Here is a 21,868-nt window from a genome sequence, read left to right on the forward strand (position 1 = left end):
CACTTGGGTGTTAACTAATGTCTACGGTCCCAATAATTATAGAGAAAGGAATGACATGTGGGAGGAACTATATGCAATTCAAGGTTTATGGGAAGGTCCATGGTGTTTAGGAGGGGATTTTAATGTGATAAGATTTTCTGAAGAAACTAATAACTCCCAACAAACCATCACAACTAGCATGAGAAAGCTTAATAGCTTTATTGCTGATTGTGAGTTAAAAGAGATCCCACTAGTGCAAGCTCGATTTACTTGGTCTAACTTACAGGAAGTGCCCTTGTGGTCGAAGTTGGATAGATTTATCTTTAATGTTGACTGGGAGAACTATTGGGGAAACTTGGTGTCTAGAGCATTGCCTAGGGTGACCTCGGATCATTGTCCTATAAGAATAGGTGTGGAAGATTTTATCAGTGGACCTAGACCCTTTAGGTTTGAAAACATGTGGCTAACACACCCGGGTTTTGTGAATAAAGTAAAATTTTGGTGGAATGAGGAATTGAGGGGGACAAAATGGAAAGGGGTAAGATTTCACAAGAAACTACAGAGGATAAGAGCCAAAATAAAAGTTTGGAATAAGGAACATTTTGGAAGACTTGAGGAGCAAAAAGTGAATCTAATCTCTAGGATAGAAGAGTTGGATGAAAGTGAGGCTCAATCTAGAATGGAGGAGGGGGAGAGAGTTCTAAGGGGACAGTTGAAGAAGGACCTAGAAGAGGTCCTACTGAGGGAAGAAATAAGCTGGAGGTAGAAATCGAGGCATAGATGGATTAAGGAAGGTGATGGGAATACCAAGTTTTTTCATGATGTAGCAAATGGGAGGAGGAGAAAAAATTGTGTCTAAGTTAGAGGTGGGGAGGAGGAATTCACTAACTAGGATGATATTGCTAGGAAGTTTGTGAAACATTTCAAATCGATTTACAGAAGACCCTTGGAAGAGAGGAGGGAAATCGAAGGGATTGATTGGTCAAGGTTGGAGGAAGATCAGGTTAGGTGGTTGGAAAGAAACCTTGAGAAAGAAGAGATTAGGAAGGCAGTGTTTTTGATGGACAGTTCCAAAGATTATCTTTGTGAGGTTTTTAATGAGTTTGCAGAGAAGCATATAGTCAGTCGAGGCATTAATTCCACATTCTTGGCCCTAGTTCCAAAGAAAGCTGATGCTCTCCATCCTAAAGATTTTAGGCCAATTAGTTGGTGACTAGTATTTATAAAATCCTGGCCAAGGTCTTGTCTTTAAGGATTAAAGAAATCCTCACCTCCATTATTAGTCAAGCTCAAGGGGCTTTCATCCAAGGGCATCAGATAATTGATCAGATTTTGATTGCCAATGAATGTGTGGAAGAGATGAAGAGGTCCAAGCAGAGAGGCTTTGTTTGTAAGCTTAATCTAGAGAAAGCCTATGAATTGGGGGACTAGAAATTCCTACTAGAGGTTTTGAGGAAGTGTGGGTTTGGGGAAAGATGGTGTAATTGGATGACTGGTTGGGTTAGCTCTTGTCACTATTCCATCCTAATAAACGGGGTGGTGAGGGATTTTTTTCCAGCTAGTAGGGGAATCAAACAAGGGGACCCACTTTCACCCTTCCTCTTTACCTTGGTAGCTGATGTGTTTAGTCGAATTATCACTAGGGTTGATAGGGAAAATGTGATAAGGGGTTGGAGAGTAGGCACAAACCGAATTCCAATCACTCACCTTCAGTTTGCAGATGACTTGATGATCTTCTGTGAGGGAGGTTTCGGTGAGAAGGTGGAAAATTTGAAAGAATTGATTATAGTTTTTGAAGGAGTCTCTAATTTGAAAATCAATCTAGGAAAAAGCTACATAGCCGGAGTAAATTTAGTTTTTGAGGAGGTTGAGGCGATTGCAGGCTGTCTTGAGTGCTCCATTTCCTCCTGGCTTTTGTCTTACTTAGGGCTTCCGTTGGGAGCAAACCCTAGGGCGAGTAGGTCTTGAACCCCAGTCTTGGAGAAGTTAGAAAAGAGACTAGCTGTTTGGAAGAAAAGTTATATCTCTTTGGGTGGGAGGATCACTTTGATAAAAGCTATCCTCATGAATCTACCTACCTATTATCTCTCTGTCTTTAGGATACCATCTAGGAAAGCGAAGAAATTGGAAAAATTGATGAGAGATTTTCTGTGGGAACCGGGAGAAGGTAAAAAAGACCATTTAATTAAGTGGGGGTTGTGGATAGAAGTAAAGAGGAGGGAGGATTAGGGCTCGGGAATGTGCTTAAAAAGAACTCAGCTTTGTTAGGGAAGTGGTTGTGGAGATGGCCTTTGGAGCGGGATAGACTCGGGCACGAAGTAGTGAAGAGTATTCATGGATGTTCAAAGAGTGGTTGGGATGTTGGTGCATCAAGGAGGGCTAACCTAGCCACACCTTGGAAAGCAATTCACAAAGTTCTTCCGCAGTTCCTTAGCTGTGTCAGGTATGATGCTTGTTCAGGTAATTCTATTCGGTTTTGGGAGGACATTTGGGTTGGAGATCTCCCTTTGAAAGACCTTTTTCCTTCATTGTACTCTGTTTCCTTGTATAAAAATGAGGTGATCTCAAAATTCCTTCCGTCGAATTTATCCTTACCAACTTTGTCTTGGGATCTTGGTTTCCGTAGAGGATTAAGGGATGAGGAAATTGAGTGTTTGTCTACTCTTCTGTCTCCTTGATAAGGTTTGGTTGGATCCCTTGAAACCTAATAAAAGGATTTGGGCCATTCACCCCAAAGGGTCTTTTTCTTGTGGTTCCTTTTTCAAGTTCCTCTGCCAATCTCCCTCTAATCAGAGTTTCCCTTTCAAAGAAGTCTGGTGTCAGCCAGTCCCCCCCAACGTTATGGCTTTGTGTTGGGAAGTGTGGCATGGTAAAGTAAACACGACGGACAACCTACAAAAGAGAAGACCCGTCCTTTGTATTTCACCAAACCGGTGCATTCTTTGCAGATCTCATGGTGAGGATTGTAATCATCTATTTTTATCTTGTAGTGTCACTGCAGAGCTCTGGGCTTGGCTTCTATCTTTGTTTGGGTCTAGTTGGGATATGCCAGCAGAAGTAAGCACAATCTTTAACCCTTCTTTCTTCTCTTGGCCCCATAAAAGAGGAAGGAAAATGTGGAGATGCTCACGAGCAGCATTGTTATGGACAGTATGGGAAGAAAGGAATGCCAGAATCTTCCAAGAAAAAGGAACAAGCAGTCAAACCTTAAAGGACTGCATTTTGTCCAGGTCTTTACATTGGTTAAAGACTCCAGAATTATTTAACCATTTTACTTTTGTTGATTGTTGGAAGGATTGGAAGTTGGTAGCAAGTTGTTCCTCCTACAAGGGAAGGGCAGTGACTAGCTGGGTCCCCCCTCCTCTTGATTCTTTGAAGCTGAATTTTGATGGGAGTAGCCAGGGTAACCCGAGTCCCTCTGGGATGGGAGGTGTACTGAGGAATGAGGCTGGAGAGGTTGTCTTAATCTACTCTGGCCCTTTAGGAGTTGGGAACTCTATCCGAGCAGAACTGCTAGCTGCAATACAAGGAATACTTCTTGCAAAAGAAGTGGGCATGGAGCAGCTTCTGATTGAAGGAGTCTCTAAGACAGTGGTGGACTGGTTAAATAATCTGGAGGATGTCACTTGGGGCTATAAAAATGAGTTAAAGAAATTCAAATGGCTGACAAGAAATATGTCTATAACACAGTACAATGGGTTGGGAGATCAGCTAATGCTTTTGCTGATGTCTTGGCAAAACAAGGGATAAATAGGGAAACATTGTTCTGGGCACAATTGTAACTATAGTTTTAATTTCAACATTCATGTTTTCTCTATTGTAGTTTGTGTATTTGCTGTTTGGAGAGGCTGCTCCTCACACCTCTAAGGGGATCTTCTTGTATCTATTCCTTATTTTAATGGAATTCATGTTATTTATCAAAAAAAAAAAAAGAAAAATACAAAAAGAGGGGTCAAAACTCTTAACCATCCCAAGAAAGCAATTCAGATTACAATGTTGCCCAGAAAAAATTAGCTCTTCCCACCCCTTGTTTGGCCAATGAATCTGCCAAGGAATTGGCGCACCTCTTAGTCCGTTGAAACTTGATTTCCATATTTTGTATGAGATGTCTAACTTTCTTCTTTTCATTCAGAAACTTCCACAGACTCGAATCATCCTTCATTAGCCAGTTGATAGCCAACTTAGAATCACCTTCCACTATCAGATTTCTAATATTTAACTCTTGAGCTTTTTAACCCTTCCAAGACAGCCAACATTTCAGCTCTAAGAGAGTCCCCCCATCCAATAGAACCAGAATACAATGCGATAATTCGACCTTCATCATCCCTGAAAGCTCCCCCTATACCCAACAGACCTGCATTTCCTTCACTACTACCATCAAAGTTCAGTTTAGTGAACCCTGAAGCTGGAGGGGACCAAACTGGGTAAGATACATTCTTCCTTGGAACTCACCAAGCCACTTCTTTCCACTTCCTGATGATATCTCCTTCTGAATAGTTTTCAAAAATTTGCAAAGTCTTAACCCACTGAATCACCCTTATAGGTAATTGCAAGTATTTAGCATGAGGGGGTTAATTTAACCCACTTACCAATCAGGTGATTCAGGTCCAAGATGAACAAGAAAGGTAATTTTAATTCAGATAACTTGGATGGTAATGGACTCATTAAGACTACTATGAATTAATAAAGTAACCAAACTCACCTGCAAGCGGCGTAGAATAGGCTTTTGCCACCGTTCTCGCTGATAAAAAGAACAAGAAACCATACATAAGAATTTAGTCTACAACATAAAGCATAAAGCATAATTCATAAATAAACTGAAATCATGCCATTTGTTAACAACAAAATAAAATATGCTCTTAACTTCAAAAATGAAGAAGAAGAAAAACCACTAAACTGTTAACTGCTTGACATGCACAAACATACTTGAAAAAATACAAATAGGAAACCAACTTGGACAGTCTAAAACACACCTTTGTCTTCCAGTAGTTATATACAGATTGCAGTACTGCATACTTTACAGAATGAGACTGCAATGCCTGCATCAAAAAGGCAACTGCAAACAGTTAAAACATGAAAAATCAATCTCTCAAGCAAAACATTCCACATGTCCTCTAAGGGAAAACCCTCATCTCATGACAAACCAAAATGGTAAGGACTGGATTTTTTTTTAATTACAGAATTTTCACAAAGATCAAAGGAAGAAGATTATAGGAAAAGGCATCCTATAACAGAAGATAGCCCAGGCAATACAACCCCAGGCCCCATTCCCACAAAAGACAAAAGTAAAACCAATGACAAAATGGTACAAAGAAACAAATCTCTGCCATACTAGCCCCTATAAATGCTTATTTGTGCAAGACAGACGATGAATTTTCAGATCCTGAGGTTCAATAGAATGGAGGGTTCACCCTTGCTCACCAAAGACCTTCTATCTCTAATGTAACAACTCATGCCATTCTGGTAGAGACTCTTCATCCGACTGGACCAGAATGGACCAAAATTATATCAACATAGAACTAGCAGAAAACAACTCCTATGCCAAAGGCTCCCATTGCAACACAGTTGTCAATTGAGCTACACCATGTTTCTTGAGGGACTCGGGATCTGCTACCCACATCCATACCCACAAAGCACCACCACCATGTATTGGGAACATCTCCCCATGAATGACAAGGGAGATATTCCCAATGTGCAGTTGTCATGTCTCATGGGTAGAGATGTGGGAACATCTGGTAGGTAGCAGATCCAAGCTCTTCTTGAGGAAGGAATCCAACCAAGAACCCTCTTGGAAGGTCCACTTAAAAGAAAAAAGTTGTAGTCGAATAAGACTACTATCAGGCCTAGTTTTAGTGTTCAATTAACAAAAGAAAAACTGAGAAAGAAGAAGAGGATAAGAGAAGAGAAGAGAGGAGGAGAAGAAGAATTCGAAGGGGAGATTAGAAAAGAGAGGAAATAATAGATCTGCCGCCCCTCTCTTACTATTTATACTAATTTCCAAATAAAGATAAAAGGGCTGAAATACCCTTGCTGCTTACATGGCAAAAAATAAAAAACTAATAATTAAAGACTGACTCAAAGACTTGACTAAAATAGCTACCAACTACCAACAAACAACTAACTGCTATGAGTACAGTAGTGGGGACCACATCAGTGTTCTCTACAAAACTCAGGCAACATACCTCTGAAATAGACCTGTTCGTGTTAAGCCCACGGGCTCGGGTTCGGGCTTTCCCAAATAAGCCCCGCCCAAGCCCAAGTCCAACTTAACAATAGTATATACACAATAAAGAATATAATAAATATTATATAATATATTATGTAATAATAATATCAATAGCAAAAAATGTATTATATACTATTCTATATCAAAACTTGCACTACAAAAGAGGACTTTCTTCTTTTCCAACCACGATAAAGACGGTCTTGAATACATAACCTTGAAGGCAAAATAAATGAACCCACACACCAAGCTCGAGACTTCTGCTAAAACTATTAAACTTCTCCCCTCAACAGTGGCCACTTCACCCCGCCCCCCATCATTTTTCGTCCACAATTCCTTCCTCTCCTCCTTCACCTTTCTCCCAAGCCTTCCCTCCTTCCCCAAGAACTCTCAATTTGTTAGACTCTTCCTTTTTTTTTTTTAATTTTCAATTGCTCTTCTCACCACCGCTCCCCCCCCCCCCCTCCAAAAAAAAGAATAACCCGAAGGCTTCCCAGTTTCCACATGTCTATTCACTAGTCGATTAATACCCACCGTCCCCTTCTCCGAGTTACCTTCCTTGGAAGACTCTTCAACTCCACTCCCCCCCTCTCTCCTTTCCTCTTGTTCCTCAAACTGAGATTCTGTGACTGCCATATTTCCCAATGCTTCTGATCTTCCCCCCTCCCTCCACTGCCACTTTTTCTATGACCTCCTCAGTGATGTTCTCTTCACCTTCCTTCTCTTCTGTAAGCTTTAACCCATTTCTTCCCCCCCCCCCCCCTCTCCCTTCGCGAGTCCTCAAATTTTTGCTGGATGGAAAAGAACCTAAAATCTTTCATCAAGGTTTGACCTCAAGCCTTGTTTTTCGATCCCTACCTTTTGTAAATTATCTTGAATCTGCAGCAAGGGTCGTCCCCAACTATCTCTTCCTTATGTCTATGAAAGACTTTGGTAACATGAACCAGCTGCCTGTTTCCGACACCCTTTGGTTTTCTCAGCTCCCCTGTTTTAAGTGTGTCATTAACAAGGACTTTTTGAGACTCCTTCAACCTTTCTCATACCTAAATCTACCCCCAATTTTCCTACTAAAACCGATTCTCAAAACTTCCACCTCACAAACCAGATACACTTCCACTGTACTCGTTTCTCCCCCGAAAACCAGATCCAAGACCCTACTGCCAGTCCCTCGTGAACTTACCTTACTCTTCGATGCATCGCCTAGAGCACTTACTCCATCCCCTTCAACCCCATCTGATTCAGCAGAACTAGTTGTCGTCAAGACCCTAGAACTCTCCTCTACCGCAACCCTACCTTTCGTGGCACCATCATCTGGTTCCAACAAAATCATTTGAGATTCATCCGGTATCGTATCTGGGCCTGTTTCAACCTTCAAACTTCTCAGACAATTTGATGAGCTCAGCTCTTCAGTGCAAACAAACCTTGTGGTCAGCCACTCCCAAACCTCTTTCTTCCTCTTTCCTAAACTGTTGAGAGGTTTTAAGACATGATTTTTAAGTCCAGCTACTTTTTTTGCCTTCAACTGATTAGACGCACTAACCTTCCCCAACCTCCTTCTATATGACCCAACCCCTGCTAATCTTCATGAGCAAAAGACAAATCTTAGATTGCATTTTTCCGGCGATCCACCATGTTTGTCTTCTCTTGGAATTCACCGCATATCCGACTGTGTGGAAACCTTTTCTTTTCCCATCTGTCAAACTTCGGCTAAGGACGATGACGGACCCAAAATACCGTCCCCCATCATCCCCCCAACTTAACTAATGTGAGTCTTTAAAGAATCATGTGTCCTCTCTTTTATGGGCCTTAATGTCAGCCCACCTTCCAACATATGTTCTCCACGTATCTCTTTTGACAAACCCGGCCCAACTCCCTCTTTAATCCCAGCCTCCTTCACGTGACTACTTAAAGAGCCACGCAGATGGGCCTGATCCATTAGGCCCACCCGGTTTGACTCTCCCTTCTGGTTGAATTTAAATTCTCTTCTATCTGGACATGTGTGCTTTCTTTAAAACTATTAATTAACACTTGGGCATATGAAAAGCCATCTGTCATTGCTTTTCGCCGTTTGGCATTCTCCACACTCTACCTTTGCTGTTCCAATTTGGTGAAACTTTTGTTCCCTAATGCCCCAACAAACCAGGAATTGCCATATAAACACTCCCTCTCCACCTGTTCATCTTCTTCCCTCCTACCTTCCTTCCCCAAAAAGGCTTCCATGGAGGTTGTCATCCACACAGAGTAGGAAGATGAACCATCTGTCACAAACTCCACCTTTCTGGGTATTTCTTCTGGTTTCACACCATTGAGCTTAGGCTGCTGAATCAAGATCACATGCATAAACACCGACCAACTGAGCACTGCAAATGGATGCCAAGGATACAAACTTTCCACAGATGAAAGGGCAACCCAATTATTCTAACGATGATATTATCTTCAATACCAGCTTCTCTGGCATTAGACAGAGGGCACCATCTTGACACTGTCACATAACCCGAAGAGGAATTGATGTTTGTTGCATCTATCTCTTTCTCATTATCTAGTAAATTGACTAGAGCCTCACATTTTTCAAATGGGTAATAATAATGGAGTTTTTTTTTTTATTTTTAACTCCATCATTACTGCTATGAACTTCCAATCCACTGGCTGCTGCTAGTTTGAATCACCAGTTTCTTTTTTCACTCCTCCATACCTCAGCCAGCAATCACCCTACTTCCCTGAGTACCCTTTCTAATTACAATTGAGAGATCTTTTGGATCCTTCTGCTCCTCCATGACCTGGCAGACCTGCCCTGGTTCTACATGTTTGTCACTGCTGAAGTGGTCTCCCTTTCCTTGTTATAAGCCTGGGCTTCTTGCTGCTCACTCTGCTCCAAGAACTCTCTGAGAACTGTTAAAATCTCCTTCCATCCTTCACTTTCCCTTCCTTCAGGTAAGCATATAATCTGTTTTCCCTTTACTGAAAAATTCATTAAGTGTTATGAATCTTCCTCTAGCATTTGATTTCCTTTCAGCCTTAAACCCTCTATTTACCTTGATCTTTGTATTCTTATAGGTATCTTCTCTCCTCTGAGATAAGGCTTCTACCACAAACCCCTGAAACCATTCTATTACTTCTTTTCCCACTAACAGCACCATCAACACATTCATCTCCCTTACCTTCAAGGTGAGCTTACCTTGAGTTCTGTAGATCTCGAACAACAGAGTCTTGGGTTCCACCTTCACCAATCTTCTCCATCTCCCAGTCTTGGTCAGTTCTGTAGCTCTTGAACCCATCCATGACCTATGCATCAATGACCTATGCATCAGAATCATTGGGTGAGGTGGGTCATAGGCATTCTCTTAATTACATCTATGCTAGGGTAGAGACAACCTTTTAATTATGACATAGAAGTTTAAATGAAGAATGGAATGTATTATTATTATTAATAATATATAACTAATATACTACAAAATATCTGTCCAAACCGGGCTTCTGTCCAAACCGGGCTTCAGGCTTTATATAGGTCAGGCTCAGGCTCCGGGCCTGTGAGCAGGTCTGCTCAAAACTGGCCAACCTGCTGAAGCCAGTGAATAAGCTTAGCATTCACAAGCTTTGTTACTTCCTTCTATGAGTGGTTTACACATTGGGAGATTTGCATTCCTTCACTCCCCCCACCCCCACACACACAATGTGCATATATTTAATTACAAAAATATGTAGAATTCTCACCTCAATGGTCATCTCTCATCTACACCATACCCAGGCCACTCCTCTATGGTTCACTACAGAGCACAAGTGCCGAATAATGAATACATGCAATCAGCATTGCAAAAGAGTTGACACCCAGGAGTTGCAAGGAAAATAAATAAATAATATACTATAATATATAATTAATTAATTAAACCTATTGCCAAAGATTGTCATGTTGTTCTGCAAAGAGTGTACACCCTCTCAACTGGTGGTCACACAGTCAGTGTAGGAACAGGCAGTGTTTTAAAAGTAAAGGCACACTCCTTTTTTTAAGCAAGGCATAAAAATATAAAAAAAAAAACTATAAAATGATGTCAGAAATTTCAAAACAAATGCCAAAAAATTCAAAAATACAAAAAATAAAATATTAAACATAATATGAATAAAAAATATAAATTGAAATTTTATATAATATGTAAAACGTATACAGGCCAATACACTGGTAGGGATGTATCAGCCTATATGTTTGCTTGCCTTTTTTTATAGTTTTTCTTTGAAACTGGTTCAGAGAGGTCTTTGTATCTACAAGCTGTCTTTGTATCAACCCCCTCGAGGCAAACCCTTAAAAGCCCATATTAGGGGCTTAAATTGTTAACTCTCACATAAAAAAGTGAATGTTAAGCTTATTCTCCACAAGTCAAGTTGCGAATGTTAAGTTTATTCTCCACAAGTCAAGTTGAATCTTGACAGAAGTTATACGAGAGCAACTGGAACGGAATGGTGGGGTTATAAGAGATGCAAGTGCAAGTAAAGCAATTTTGTCACTCTATTCAGGCCCGACAGAACAAGGAATAGTTCTTCGAGCAGAAATTTCTGCACCCTATAGCTTGAAATTGGAGCATCACAAAAATTAAAGGATATTTTGGTGGAAGGGGATTTCAGGACAAACATTTAACTGTTAAATTGAGGGTAACCCAGGATATGGAGGTAAAGAAGTATACTAAGAGAAGAATGCTAGCTATGTTAAGAGCACAGATATGCTGAATCCCAAGAGAAAGGAACAATGTGGCAGATTCTTTAGCTAACAGGGTACCAACCAGGGCAAAGCATGTATTGTGGGCCTACCAATGTAAATGGTGTAGGCTGAAGTCTCAAAAGGGTATATGAGTGTAGCAGTGGCTAGCTGGGCTCATAATGTCTTACAATTATAATTTCATCATTCTTTTTATTTCTTTTTTATGGGTAACAGAAACTTCATCATTCTGTAATACTTTAAAGTCACAATTGACTATCAAAAACAAACATTCTTTGATGAAGTAAAGCCAATGTAATCATTGAAGAATTATCAATTAAAGTTGCAAAAATACACAAAGCCATTATAAGACGTGACATGAATAGGACCCTAGACATGTAATTGAGCAATAAAAAAATGGACCCAAATACTAAACCCAGCTGAACAGCTTATACTCAAAAATTGAATTAACTGCTTCAAGGTGTAAAGGATGCCAAACAATGGCATTGATTTGGAAGCATTAATACTTGTCATTTAATTTTTATACTAAAATAAAAAGTTATTAAAAAAAGTACAAGAGGAAGGTGATAAAAAATCACCCAAGAGAAGAAAATAAAGCCCCCGACATCAAAAACAACTCATCACAACCTACAAGATCCCCGATCAAGGAGACAAAACTCAAACTAATGACCACAATCAACACCCCTTACACAACAGAACAAAGAAAAAATAACAACTTCAAAAACTCCACAATCAACTCCAAGATTATCCCTCCCTACCAAGATTCTCATCCTGACCTCTCCCTCAACCCATGTCTCTCCTCTTTAATGAAAATTTTCATCATTACCAAAAGATAGGATTAATGCTCTCACGTAGAGGCAAACAGGAGTGCATGGATAGGGTAAGTTCACTCATCCTCCCAAAAAAATGGCAGAAAGAAAGAAAAAAAGCCAAAAAAAAAGTGTAACTATTTTATTAATCAGAAGCATTTGCAACGTAACATTTCTAAAAAAGAGGAAATTAAGAAACCCATTAAGTAAAAAGATAGGATCCTTTTGGATGACAGGGGATGGTCAGCCAGAAGAATTCATATAGGCAATTAGAGGATAACAGGAGAAAGTTGGGACAGGACCAGGCCGTTTCTCATGGGAGAAACATGAATGACAGTGATCATAATGTCAGGCTGAAGTGTTTTCTAATATATATTTGGAGCCATTGCCGGTAATGGTAAGTGGTACTTCAGCTTGGTTTGGAGGGTGATGGATAAAGTGGGATTTTGTGTATTTAGCTTTGCAAAGGGGAGATAATACTAGTTTTTTTTTCATTTTTTGTATCTTTAGTATCACAAGTCCTCCTGATTTTGTCTCTTCTTTCATTTCTCTTCTTTGGCTTGTGCACTTTCCTCGTAATCTTTGCTTAGATGCTTCAGCTTTTGGCTTTTCTCATCTTTAATTAATTTGCTTAATCAATCAAAAGTGAGGTAGTTAAACTATGCACCGATAATGGATAAATAAAGGAAAAAAAAATGAAAAAACAGTGTCTACAATTAAATTGGAGACTCGGTTCATGCAATAAAACCTAACTCACCAAAGATCGGACCACCAAACGCTGTGACGCTTTGTCACGTTGTCAAAAAAGGAATGGAGATTCTAATTCACCCATAGGAGGCTTGGGGTGAGTGAGTTCTGTTTCTTTTGTAGTCGACGCTCAGATAGAGAGGTCTGACAGATTTGGTTTCTAGAAAGGTGAGATGGGGGTTGTTGAAGCTCGACCTGCCCTAGAATTCTGTCTTGTTCGTTGACTGTAAAGTAAAGTGAACAGCAAGAAGTAGAAGTAGGAGAGGAAAAAAAATTTTCCCTAGATTCGGCCAGACCTGTTATTATATTATTAACTTATTGGAAAAGACTTAAGTGCCCTTATTTAAGTAAGAGGCACTCGAACTAACATAACAGTACACATCAACATTCTCAACAAGTGCAAAGACCAAAATACCCCTTCACTAACACCACTAACACTCCCCCTCAAGTTGGTGAGTATATATCATATAATCCCAGCTTGTTACATATGTAGTCCACTCTCCCCCGACTCAAACCTTTTGTAAACAAGTCTGCCCACTGGTTTCCCGTACTAACATATGCAGTTTCTATCACTCCATTCAGCACCTTCTCTCTCACAAAATGACAGTCAACTTCGATGTGCTTGGTTCTTTCATGAAACACCGGATTGGAAGAGATATGAACCGCTGCCTGATTGTCACAATAGAGCTTCATTGGAGTACTGATGTCATATCCTATCTCCTGTAGAAGGTTCCTTAGCCACACTAATTCACAAGCAGTATGTGCCATGGCCCTATATTCTGCTTCTGCACTGCTTCTTGCCACAATTGTTTGCTTCTTACTTTTCCACGTTACCAGGTTACCCCCCAGAAAGGTGCAATAGCCTGTGGTAGATCGTCTATCAGACATAGAACCTGCCCAATCAACATCAGTGTACCCTTCTACTACCAGTTTTCCACCACTCCTGTACAGCAAACCACAACCAGGAGCTCCTTTCAAATACCTCACAATCCTTAGCACTGCATTCCAATGTGGGACCAAAGGTTTCTGCATGAACTGACTCACCACACTAACCGCAAATGAAATATCTGGCCGAGTAATGGTTAGATAGTTTAGTTTGCCTACAAGTCGTCGGTATCTGCCAGGGTCTTCAAATACTTCACCTATATCATTGCTCAGCCTCGTATTTGTTTCCATAGGTGTCTTAGTCGGTTTAGTACCCAGCAACCCTATTTCTTCCATTAAATCAAGCACATATTTCATCTGACACAAATTAATGCCATGCTTAGATCTTGCTACCTCTATGCCCAAAAAGTATTTCAACTTGCCAAGGTCCTTTGTCTGAAAGTGTTCCTACAGGAATGCCTTCAATCTATCAATGCCCATTTTATCATTCCCAGTCACAACGATATCATCCACATACACCACCAATATTATTTTGCCTGCCGAAGAGTCAAGACTGAAGACAGAATGATCAACTTGGCACTGTTTCATACCAAACTTCTTGACCACCTCGCTGAACCTACCAAACCATGCTCGAGGGGACTATTTAAGTCCATATATAGCCTTCTTAAGTCTGCATACCTTACCATCCTCTCCCTGAGCAACAAACCCTAGTGGTTGCTCCATGTAGACTTCCTCGAGCAAATCACCATGCAAAAAGGCATTTTTGATATCTAGCTGATGTAGAGGCCAATCATACATAGCTGCAAGGGAGATGACAACACGAACTGACCCTATCTTAGCAACCGGGGAGAATGTCTCTGTGTAGTCAATGCCATAGGTTTGGGAGTACCCTTTGGCAACCAGCCGCGCCTTCAGGCGCTCAACACGACCATCTAGCAAGTACTTAACACTATACACCCACTTACAACCGACAGCCTGCTTCCCAGGAGGAAGAGTGGTGAGGTCCCAAGTGTGATTATGATGCAGAGCAGAGAGCTCTTCTTCCATAGCACGGCACCACTCCGGAGAGGTAAGGGCTTCCTGGACATCCTTAGAACAACCACGGAGTATAACAAAGAGATGAACTGGCGATGGGAGGCGAAGAGGTGAGTAAGTGAAACAAAATTGGAAATAGGGTGAAGGGTGCAGGTACGTTTACCTTTCCGGAAGGCAATAGGAAGATCTAGGTCGGAAGCTGGTGTCGGAGCTGGAGTTGGATCTGTCGACGGTGATGAAGTCGGAGGAGCTGCAGCCGGTACACGCGAGCGATGTGTATACACGTGACGGATAGGTGGACGGTCAACAAACGGTGGCACCGGAGGCAAGGACGTAGGCATGACTGGAACTAGAGGAGGTGGATCAGCCACAGGAAGAGGAAGAGGAGGTGGTGATGTGGAGGGAGCAGATCACCGGACCCCACGAAGAACGGGGTAGACTCGAAGAATGTAACATCAACACATACCAAGGAACGATGAGAACTGGGATGATAACACTTGTACCCTTTCTGAGTTCGGGAATAGCCAAGGAAGATACACTTCAGGGAACGTGCATCTAACTTGTCAGTCCCAGGACCCAGATTATGAACGAAGCAGACACACCCAAATACCCAAGGAGGAAGCGGAAACGGAGACATGTTGGGGAATAAGACACTAAAAGGAGAACGCCCATCAAGAATAGACGTGGGCATCCGATTAATTAAGAAACAAGAGGTGAGCATTGCATCGCTCCAAAAGGTTTTGGGAACATTCATGTGGTGCATGAGGGAGCGTACCATTTCTACAAGATGTCGGTTCTTTCTCTCAGCAACCCCATTTTGTTGCGGAGTGTAGGCACAGGAAGTTTGGTGTATAATGCCATGTTGGTCCAAGTATTCTTGAAAAGATGAAGACAAGTATTCACGACCATTATCAGAATGGAAAATTTTGATGTGAACGCCAAATTGATTGCGGATCTCAGCATAAAATTTCTAGAAGATGGCAAATAATTCACTTCTTTCTTTCATTAAATAGAGCCACGTCATTCTTGAACAGTCATCAACAAAAATAACAAAATATATGTATCCATTATATGACATCACTTTATAAGGACCCCAAACATCTGAATGAATTAAAGAAAAAAGACTCGACACACGGTTATCGACCCTAGAACGAAAGGGAACACGATGGTGTTTCCCAAATTGACATGACTCACAATCTAAAATAGAAAGTTGACTCAATGAAGGGACTAAGGACTGCAACACTTTCAGCGAAGGATGACCAAATCTACAATGCCACTAGAGAGGAGAAATGCATGATTGAAGGGCCGTTGACGTTCTTCCACCACCATCAAGATAATACAGTCCACCGGCTTCATGCCCTCCACCAATCTTCATTCCCGTCTTGAGATCCTGAAAAACACACATAGAGGGGTAAAATGTGATGGAGCACTTAAGGGACTTGGTCAGCTTACTAACAGACATAAGATTAAATGGAAGCTTAGGTACAAATGAAACAGAGGATAGGGATACAGGGTCTAGGTCAACATTACCAACACCACAGATAGATGATGTGGAGCCATTAGCAAGGGTAACAGATTGTGATGTTGAGCAATGGGTGAGAGATGAAAACACACCTGGAGTTCCCGTCATGTGATCGGAGGCTCCAGAGTCAATAATCCAAGGGTTGGGTGTGGATGCCAAACAAGCCATACCTGAGTGTGCAAAGGTAGTTGTGTTCTGCTACGACTTGGATTGAACAAACCTTTCATACTCATCCCGAGGAACACTCACCATCTCCTTGCCTGGACCATCTGAGGGAGTAGAAGGCATCGGATCAGCTGCCCGGTTCTCCTATCTAGAGCTAAAACTGGTGTCACTAGTCATGGCATGGTTGGCCCACGTCGAGGGAGGACCATGTAAGTCATAGCAGTAGTTAATAGTATGTCCATCCAAACCACAATGAGTACACTTCCGTGGACCCGAGCCACGTCCTCTACCACGAGCTCCCCCTAAATCTCTGCCTCTAGTACGACCACCACCACAGATATGTGTAGGTCCACCACTACCACTCCTACCAGGCTGGGCTCCTCGAGCCCCACTTCTGCCACCTCGACCTCTCGATACTGCAAATGCTGATTTATCTGAGACATTAGAATCCATAGATCCAATGGAAGCCCTCCGAAGATGAGCAAACACCTCCTCTAAAGATGGAAGAGCAGATCCCCCTAGTATCTGGGCTCGTACTGGTTCATACTCAGACTTCAGCCCCACCAGAAACTGTGTCACATCAAGCTGCTCTCGCTGTTGCTGTTGAACTTTGACATCAGAAGTGAGAAGATGATAGACGTTTAACTCATTACGGATATTTCTCACACTGGCATAGTACTCCTCAAGGCTCTGATTTCCCTATTGCAGATTGAAGTATTCCTGATACAGTTGATATACCCTAGTGGTATTATTCTGACCTGAATACAGTTTCTTAGCATGATCCCACACCTCTTTGGCTATGTCAAGAAACATGAAGTTCACACTGATTCTGGGTTCCATACTGTTCCACAACCATGTGATGATTTGTGCATCTTCCTGTTCCCAGTCTTCATACTCCTGAGAATTAGCGGGGGTTTCTCCTCTCTTATGTGCTTCACTTTCTTCTTCGCCTTCAGAAAAACCTCTACAGACTTGGCCCAAGGGACATAGTTCTCTCCATTCAGTTTAATGGAGGTCATTTGGACATTCAGGTAGTCAGTAGATATACAAACACTAGGATTACTATCACTGTTATCTGCCATTGCCAAACTCCCTTATCACTGAATTCTGAGCACTACACACTACACACAAACACAAACACTTCACCGAAATCTGCACATTGATTTCAACAGTAATAATTGCTGAGAACTGCAACACCACAAACCCTACTCACCGAAATCTGCACCCTGATTTCAGCAATATTAAATGCTGAAAACTGCAACACCACAAACCCTACTCACCGAAGTCTGCACACTAATTTCAGCAATATTAAATGCTGAAAACCACACTTGTAACACCACAAACCCTAATCCACAGCTATCGGAAGTTTCACTATTAAGTAGACACTATTTCCCTTCGAATCACACACAAACCAGAATAAACCCTAGCATACTGCAATCTGAAAACCCATCATACGAACTGTACTACACCTCTCATGTATTCCATAACAGAAAATATGCATAAAAAGAAACTTTACCTCATCGCCTGAAGGCCAACCACACGAAGGACTGAGGCACCACTGCACCACACATACCAGCCCTAATTAGGGCTTAGAAACCACAGCAACCAATCACCAACGACACAATCGGAGGCAATAGGAACCTCCAAGGGAAGAGGGCGATCACTCCTTTTCAGCCCTTTTCCCAGTCTCCAACTCACAGCTGAGAAACCCAAGAGAAACCCTAGTTCGAATGCGCAGAAGACAGAATTCTAGCAAGTCTGATTTGTTCAATGTGGCTCTGATACCATGTTGAAGTTCGACCTGCCCTAGAATTCTGTCTTGTTCGTTGACTGTAAAGTAAAGTGAACAGCAAGAAGTAGAAGTAGGAGAGGAAAAAAAGTTTTCCTTAGATTCGGCCAGACCTGTTATTATACTATTAACTTATTGGAAAAGACTTAAGTGCCCTTATTTAAGTAAGAGGCACTCGAACTAACATAACAGTACACATCAACATTCTCAACAAGTGCAAAGACCAAAATACCCCTTCACTAACACCACTAACACTGGGTCAAGTCAGGGGTCGGCTTGTGATCTAATTGGGTGTTTGAGCTGGGCGTGGAATGTTTCGAGCTTTTGCTTGTTTGGTGTTGATCTGTTGTTGTTTGTAGTGATTGTGGTGATTTCTTATCACCGTTTGCTCTCCTCTCTTTCTTCTTTCCTCAAAAAATTTTTTCATCATTTATCTTCAAAAGAAATGAAACCTAATTCACCTCAACTGCAGAATCCAATTGTAAAAGAACTGGGACAGGCGAACCAAGAGTAGGCATTATGATCCCTGCTCTTTCCCGGGCCTTGTGATCCAAAACCTCCAATTTGAAAAGAAGAGCCTCGAACCTGTTTTGGCATGCATATGCACAGACAATTACCACTGGTGACAAGAGAAATATCAATTTTAGAAAAGGAAAAAAAGGCAGCAAGAATTGTTCAATGGTTTCAAAGAAAACAATTTCCAAAACAATATTTTGTAATCACCTAATACAAGTATTTCTAGGTTGTGGACTGTACATACTCCTATGGACACGAACACCAAAAGGTAGCTTCTTACATGCACGTTGGTCTCCATCAACTGAGACCTCGGAATTTAAACTTTATATATTACAAAATTAAAATGAATTAAAGAAAAAGGTGTAAACAAGTGGTTGAGCTCAAGTGCTACACATGGCAGCATATGCAAGAGAAAGTAGTTTTGATAAGCAACATGTGCATTTTGTAGACAAATTGTAATTTAGTAGTACTCAATAAGCATTACAAACAATCCTTTTCTCCCAAAAAAGAAACCCTATCCTCACTATTATTTTAAAAAGATGGAATAGAAAATTAAGTTTGAAAATATATTGTAATGCATATTTGAGGTTATCGAAGGCAAAGGCCCCAATAGATAAAAAAAAACAGAAAATTAGGGTTGTCTTGGGACATCGATCAGAAAAGAGGTTTGGGGGAAAATAAGGTGTCACTGGCTATGGATCCTCTCTATTCCCTTCACTTGGACCTTGAACTCCATTGGCTTGTTCTCTTGTGCCTCCTTTGGAAAGGTCCTTTGTGGTGCTGCCTAAAGCATGGTTTAAAATGTCCCTAATGTTTGCTGGAACACAACAGCCGAAGAAGAAGAAGAAGAAGAAGAAGAAGAAGAAGAAGTTTTGAACAAGAAGGAATACTCACTTCAGCCGACCCTACAATCTTATATAGATGATTATAAAATAATGTTACATGAATGGACTAGAATGCCCATGATTAGTGATGGGACACCTAGACAAATAAAACATTAAACAAGTTTAGGCCCAATAACTAAGAACTTACGACACAAATATGACTAACATAAACACTAAAAACAGCCGAACCAAAACTCCCCCTCAAGCTAAGCATGGATGTCAGTCATGTTTAGCTTGCCAAGTAAGTCTGAGAACTTCGTTGAAGCTAGTCCTTTAGTTAACATATCCGCAATCTGCATCTCGGAAGGAGTGTAAGGAATGCAGAGTTCTCCTGAAACGATTCTTTCTCTAACGAAGTGTCGGTCAATCTCAATGTGCTTCGTCCTATCATGTTGCATTGGGTTATTTGCAATGTTGGTGGCAGCCATGTTGTCACAGTACAGCCTGAGTGGACACTCGACCTTTACCACGAGCTCAACAAGAAGGGTCCTAAGCCACAGTAATTCAGCAACACCATGAGCCATAGCTCAATATTCAGCCTCTGCACTTGATCTAGAAACCACATTCTGCTTTTTACTTTGCCATGTAACCAGATTTCCTCCAACAAACGTGCAATACCCAGAAGTAGACTTCCTGTCGCCAACAGAGCCAGCCCAATCTGGATCAGTATACGCTTCAATTTCAATTATATTGTGTTTTTTGAACAGAATTCCTTTCCCTGGGCAAGTCTTCAAGTACCTAAGAATTCTTCCCACTGCTCTCATATGAGGAATCTTTGGAGAGTGCATGAACTGGCTGACAACATGTACAGATATCAAATTCCCTACCAGTTTTTGGTATCTTTCTTTATCAAGGTAGTCCTCTCCAACTGATTCCTGTAGACCATGGTTCTATTCTATTGGAGTATCTGCTGGTCTACACTCCATCATACATGTCTCCCCTAGAAGGTCAAGGACATACTTCCGCTAACATATATAGATGCCCTCTTGTGACCTAGCAACTTCAATTCCAAGGAAGTATCTCAGATGGCCCAAGTCTTTGATCTCAAACTCAAAAGCCGAGAACTCCTTTAATCTTTGTATCTCTTCCAGATCATCCCCTGTAATCACCATATCATCCACATAGGCGATGGGTATCGTAAGTCGGCTATTTTGTTTCCTTATGAACAAAGTATGATCTGCACCATTTTGAGTGTATCCCACTCTCTTCATGGCCCCACAAAGTCTCTCAAACCAAGCCCGAGGAGATTGCTTAAGGCCATATAATGCTTTCCTCAGTTTACATACTTTCCCATCAAAGCCAAAACCTGGTGGAGGATCCATGAATACCTCTTCACATAGGTCACCATTTAGAAAAGCGTTCTTCACATCCAACTGATGTAGCTCCCATGAGAAATTTGCAGCTAATGACAATAAGACCCGGATTGTGTTGAGCTTCGTGACTAGAGCAAAGGTCTCTTTGTAGTCAATCCCTTCCTTTTGAGTAAACCCCTTTGCCACAAGTCTGGCCTTGTATCTTTCAATGGACTCGTCCTCCCATGCTTTACAGTGAACACCCACTTGCATCCCACAGTGTTCTTCCCTTCTGGTAGATCCACTAATTCCCAAGTCCTTGCTTTCATTAAGGCTTTCATTTCTTCATTCATAGCCTCTTTCCATCTTAGATCAGACACTGCCTCTGAGTACCTAGTAGGAACATGCACGGAGAAGACACAAAGGAATAATAACGAGGAGATAAACGTGAGTAAGAAACAAATTCAGCAATGGGGTGTCGGATAGTACAAGAACGGGTAGACTTACAAAGAGCAATAGGGAGATCCAAATCAGAAGTATGAGTGATAGGATTACCTAGAGCTGCTGAGGCAGATTGATCCGAGTCCGATTGATTGCTGCCATGAGTTAAAGGGTCTTTTTTCCTTCTGTTGTAGGTGATTCTTATATCTTTTCGTTGCTTACTGGTGTCCTCAATTACATCTGCAGCATCAAGAGTGGTAATAGGTGCAATGGTAGCCTCACTAGGTTCACTCGGGATGCTACAACTAGGAGGACCAGGAGGAGAAGATGGAAGGCCCGAGGCAAAAAGACGCACAAAAAAGGAGGGGAAAGAAGAATCTTCTTCCATCCCACTAGTCTCCCCCTGAAGAGGATTCTAGGAAGAATGAAAATAGGAGTGAGACTCGAAAAATACCACATCTTTTGTGACGTATTTCTTCTTGGTAACGGGATCATAACACTTGTAACCTTTCTGTGTAGGAGAGTACCCAAGAAAGATTCCTTTCGTAGCCCTAGGATCCAACTTGGTCTTCTTTGGATCCTTTACATGTATAAAACATACACAACCAAAGACTCTAGGTGGAAGAGGAAAGTCAGGAAGATTAGGGCAAAGGACAGAGAAATGAGTTTTCATACCCAACACCTTGGATGGCATCCGATTTATCAGATATGATGTGGTAAGGACTGCTTGAGACCAGTAGTGCTTGGGAACCTTGTGCTGAAATAATAAAGCTCGAGAGGACTCCAATAAGTGTCTATTTTTGCGCTCAGCAACCCCATTCTGTTGAGGGGTACTAGCACAAGATGACTGATATAGCATGCCAGCATCTTCCATTA

The 21,868-nt window shown here is 41.4% G+C and overlaps 1 protein-coding gene across 1 annotated transcript in view; it reads right to left on the reverse strand.

The window, feature by feature from the left end:
• The window catches only part of LOC104590428 (uncharacterized), a 101,386-nt gene that overhangs the window by 22,823 nt on the left and 56,695 nt on the right, over positions 1 to 21,868 (reverse strand). The window contains 3 exon segments of the mRNA XM_088892887.1: positions 4,682 to 4,720; positions 4,953 to 5,018; positions 18,321 to 18,444. Coding sequence (XP_088749013.1) covers positions 4,682 to 4,720; positions 4,953 to 5,018; positions 18,321 to 18,444 — 229 coding nt within the window.

Source organism: Nelumbo nucifera, chromosome 8 (assembly GCF_055504915.1).
Source record: "Nelumbo nucifera cultivar China Antique chromosome 8, China Antique-T2T, whole genome shotgun sequence".
NCBI classification, from domain to species: domain Eukaryota; kingdom Viridiplantae; phylum Streptophyta; class Magnoliopsida; order Proteales; family Nelumbonaceae; genus Nelumbo; species Nelumbo nucifera.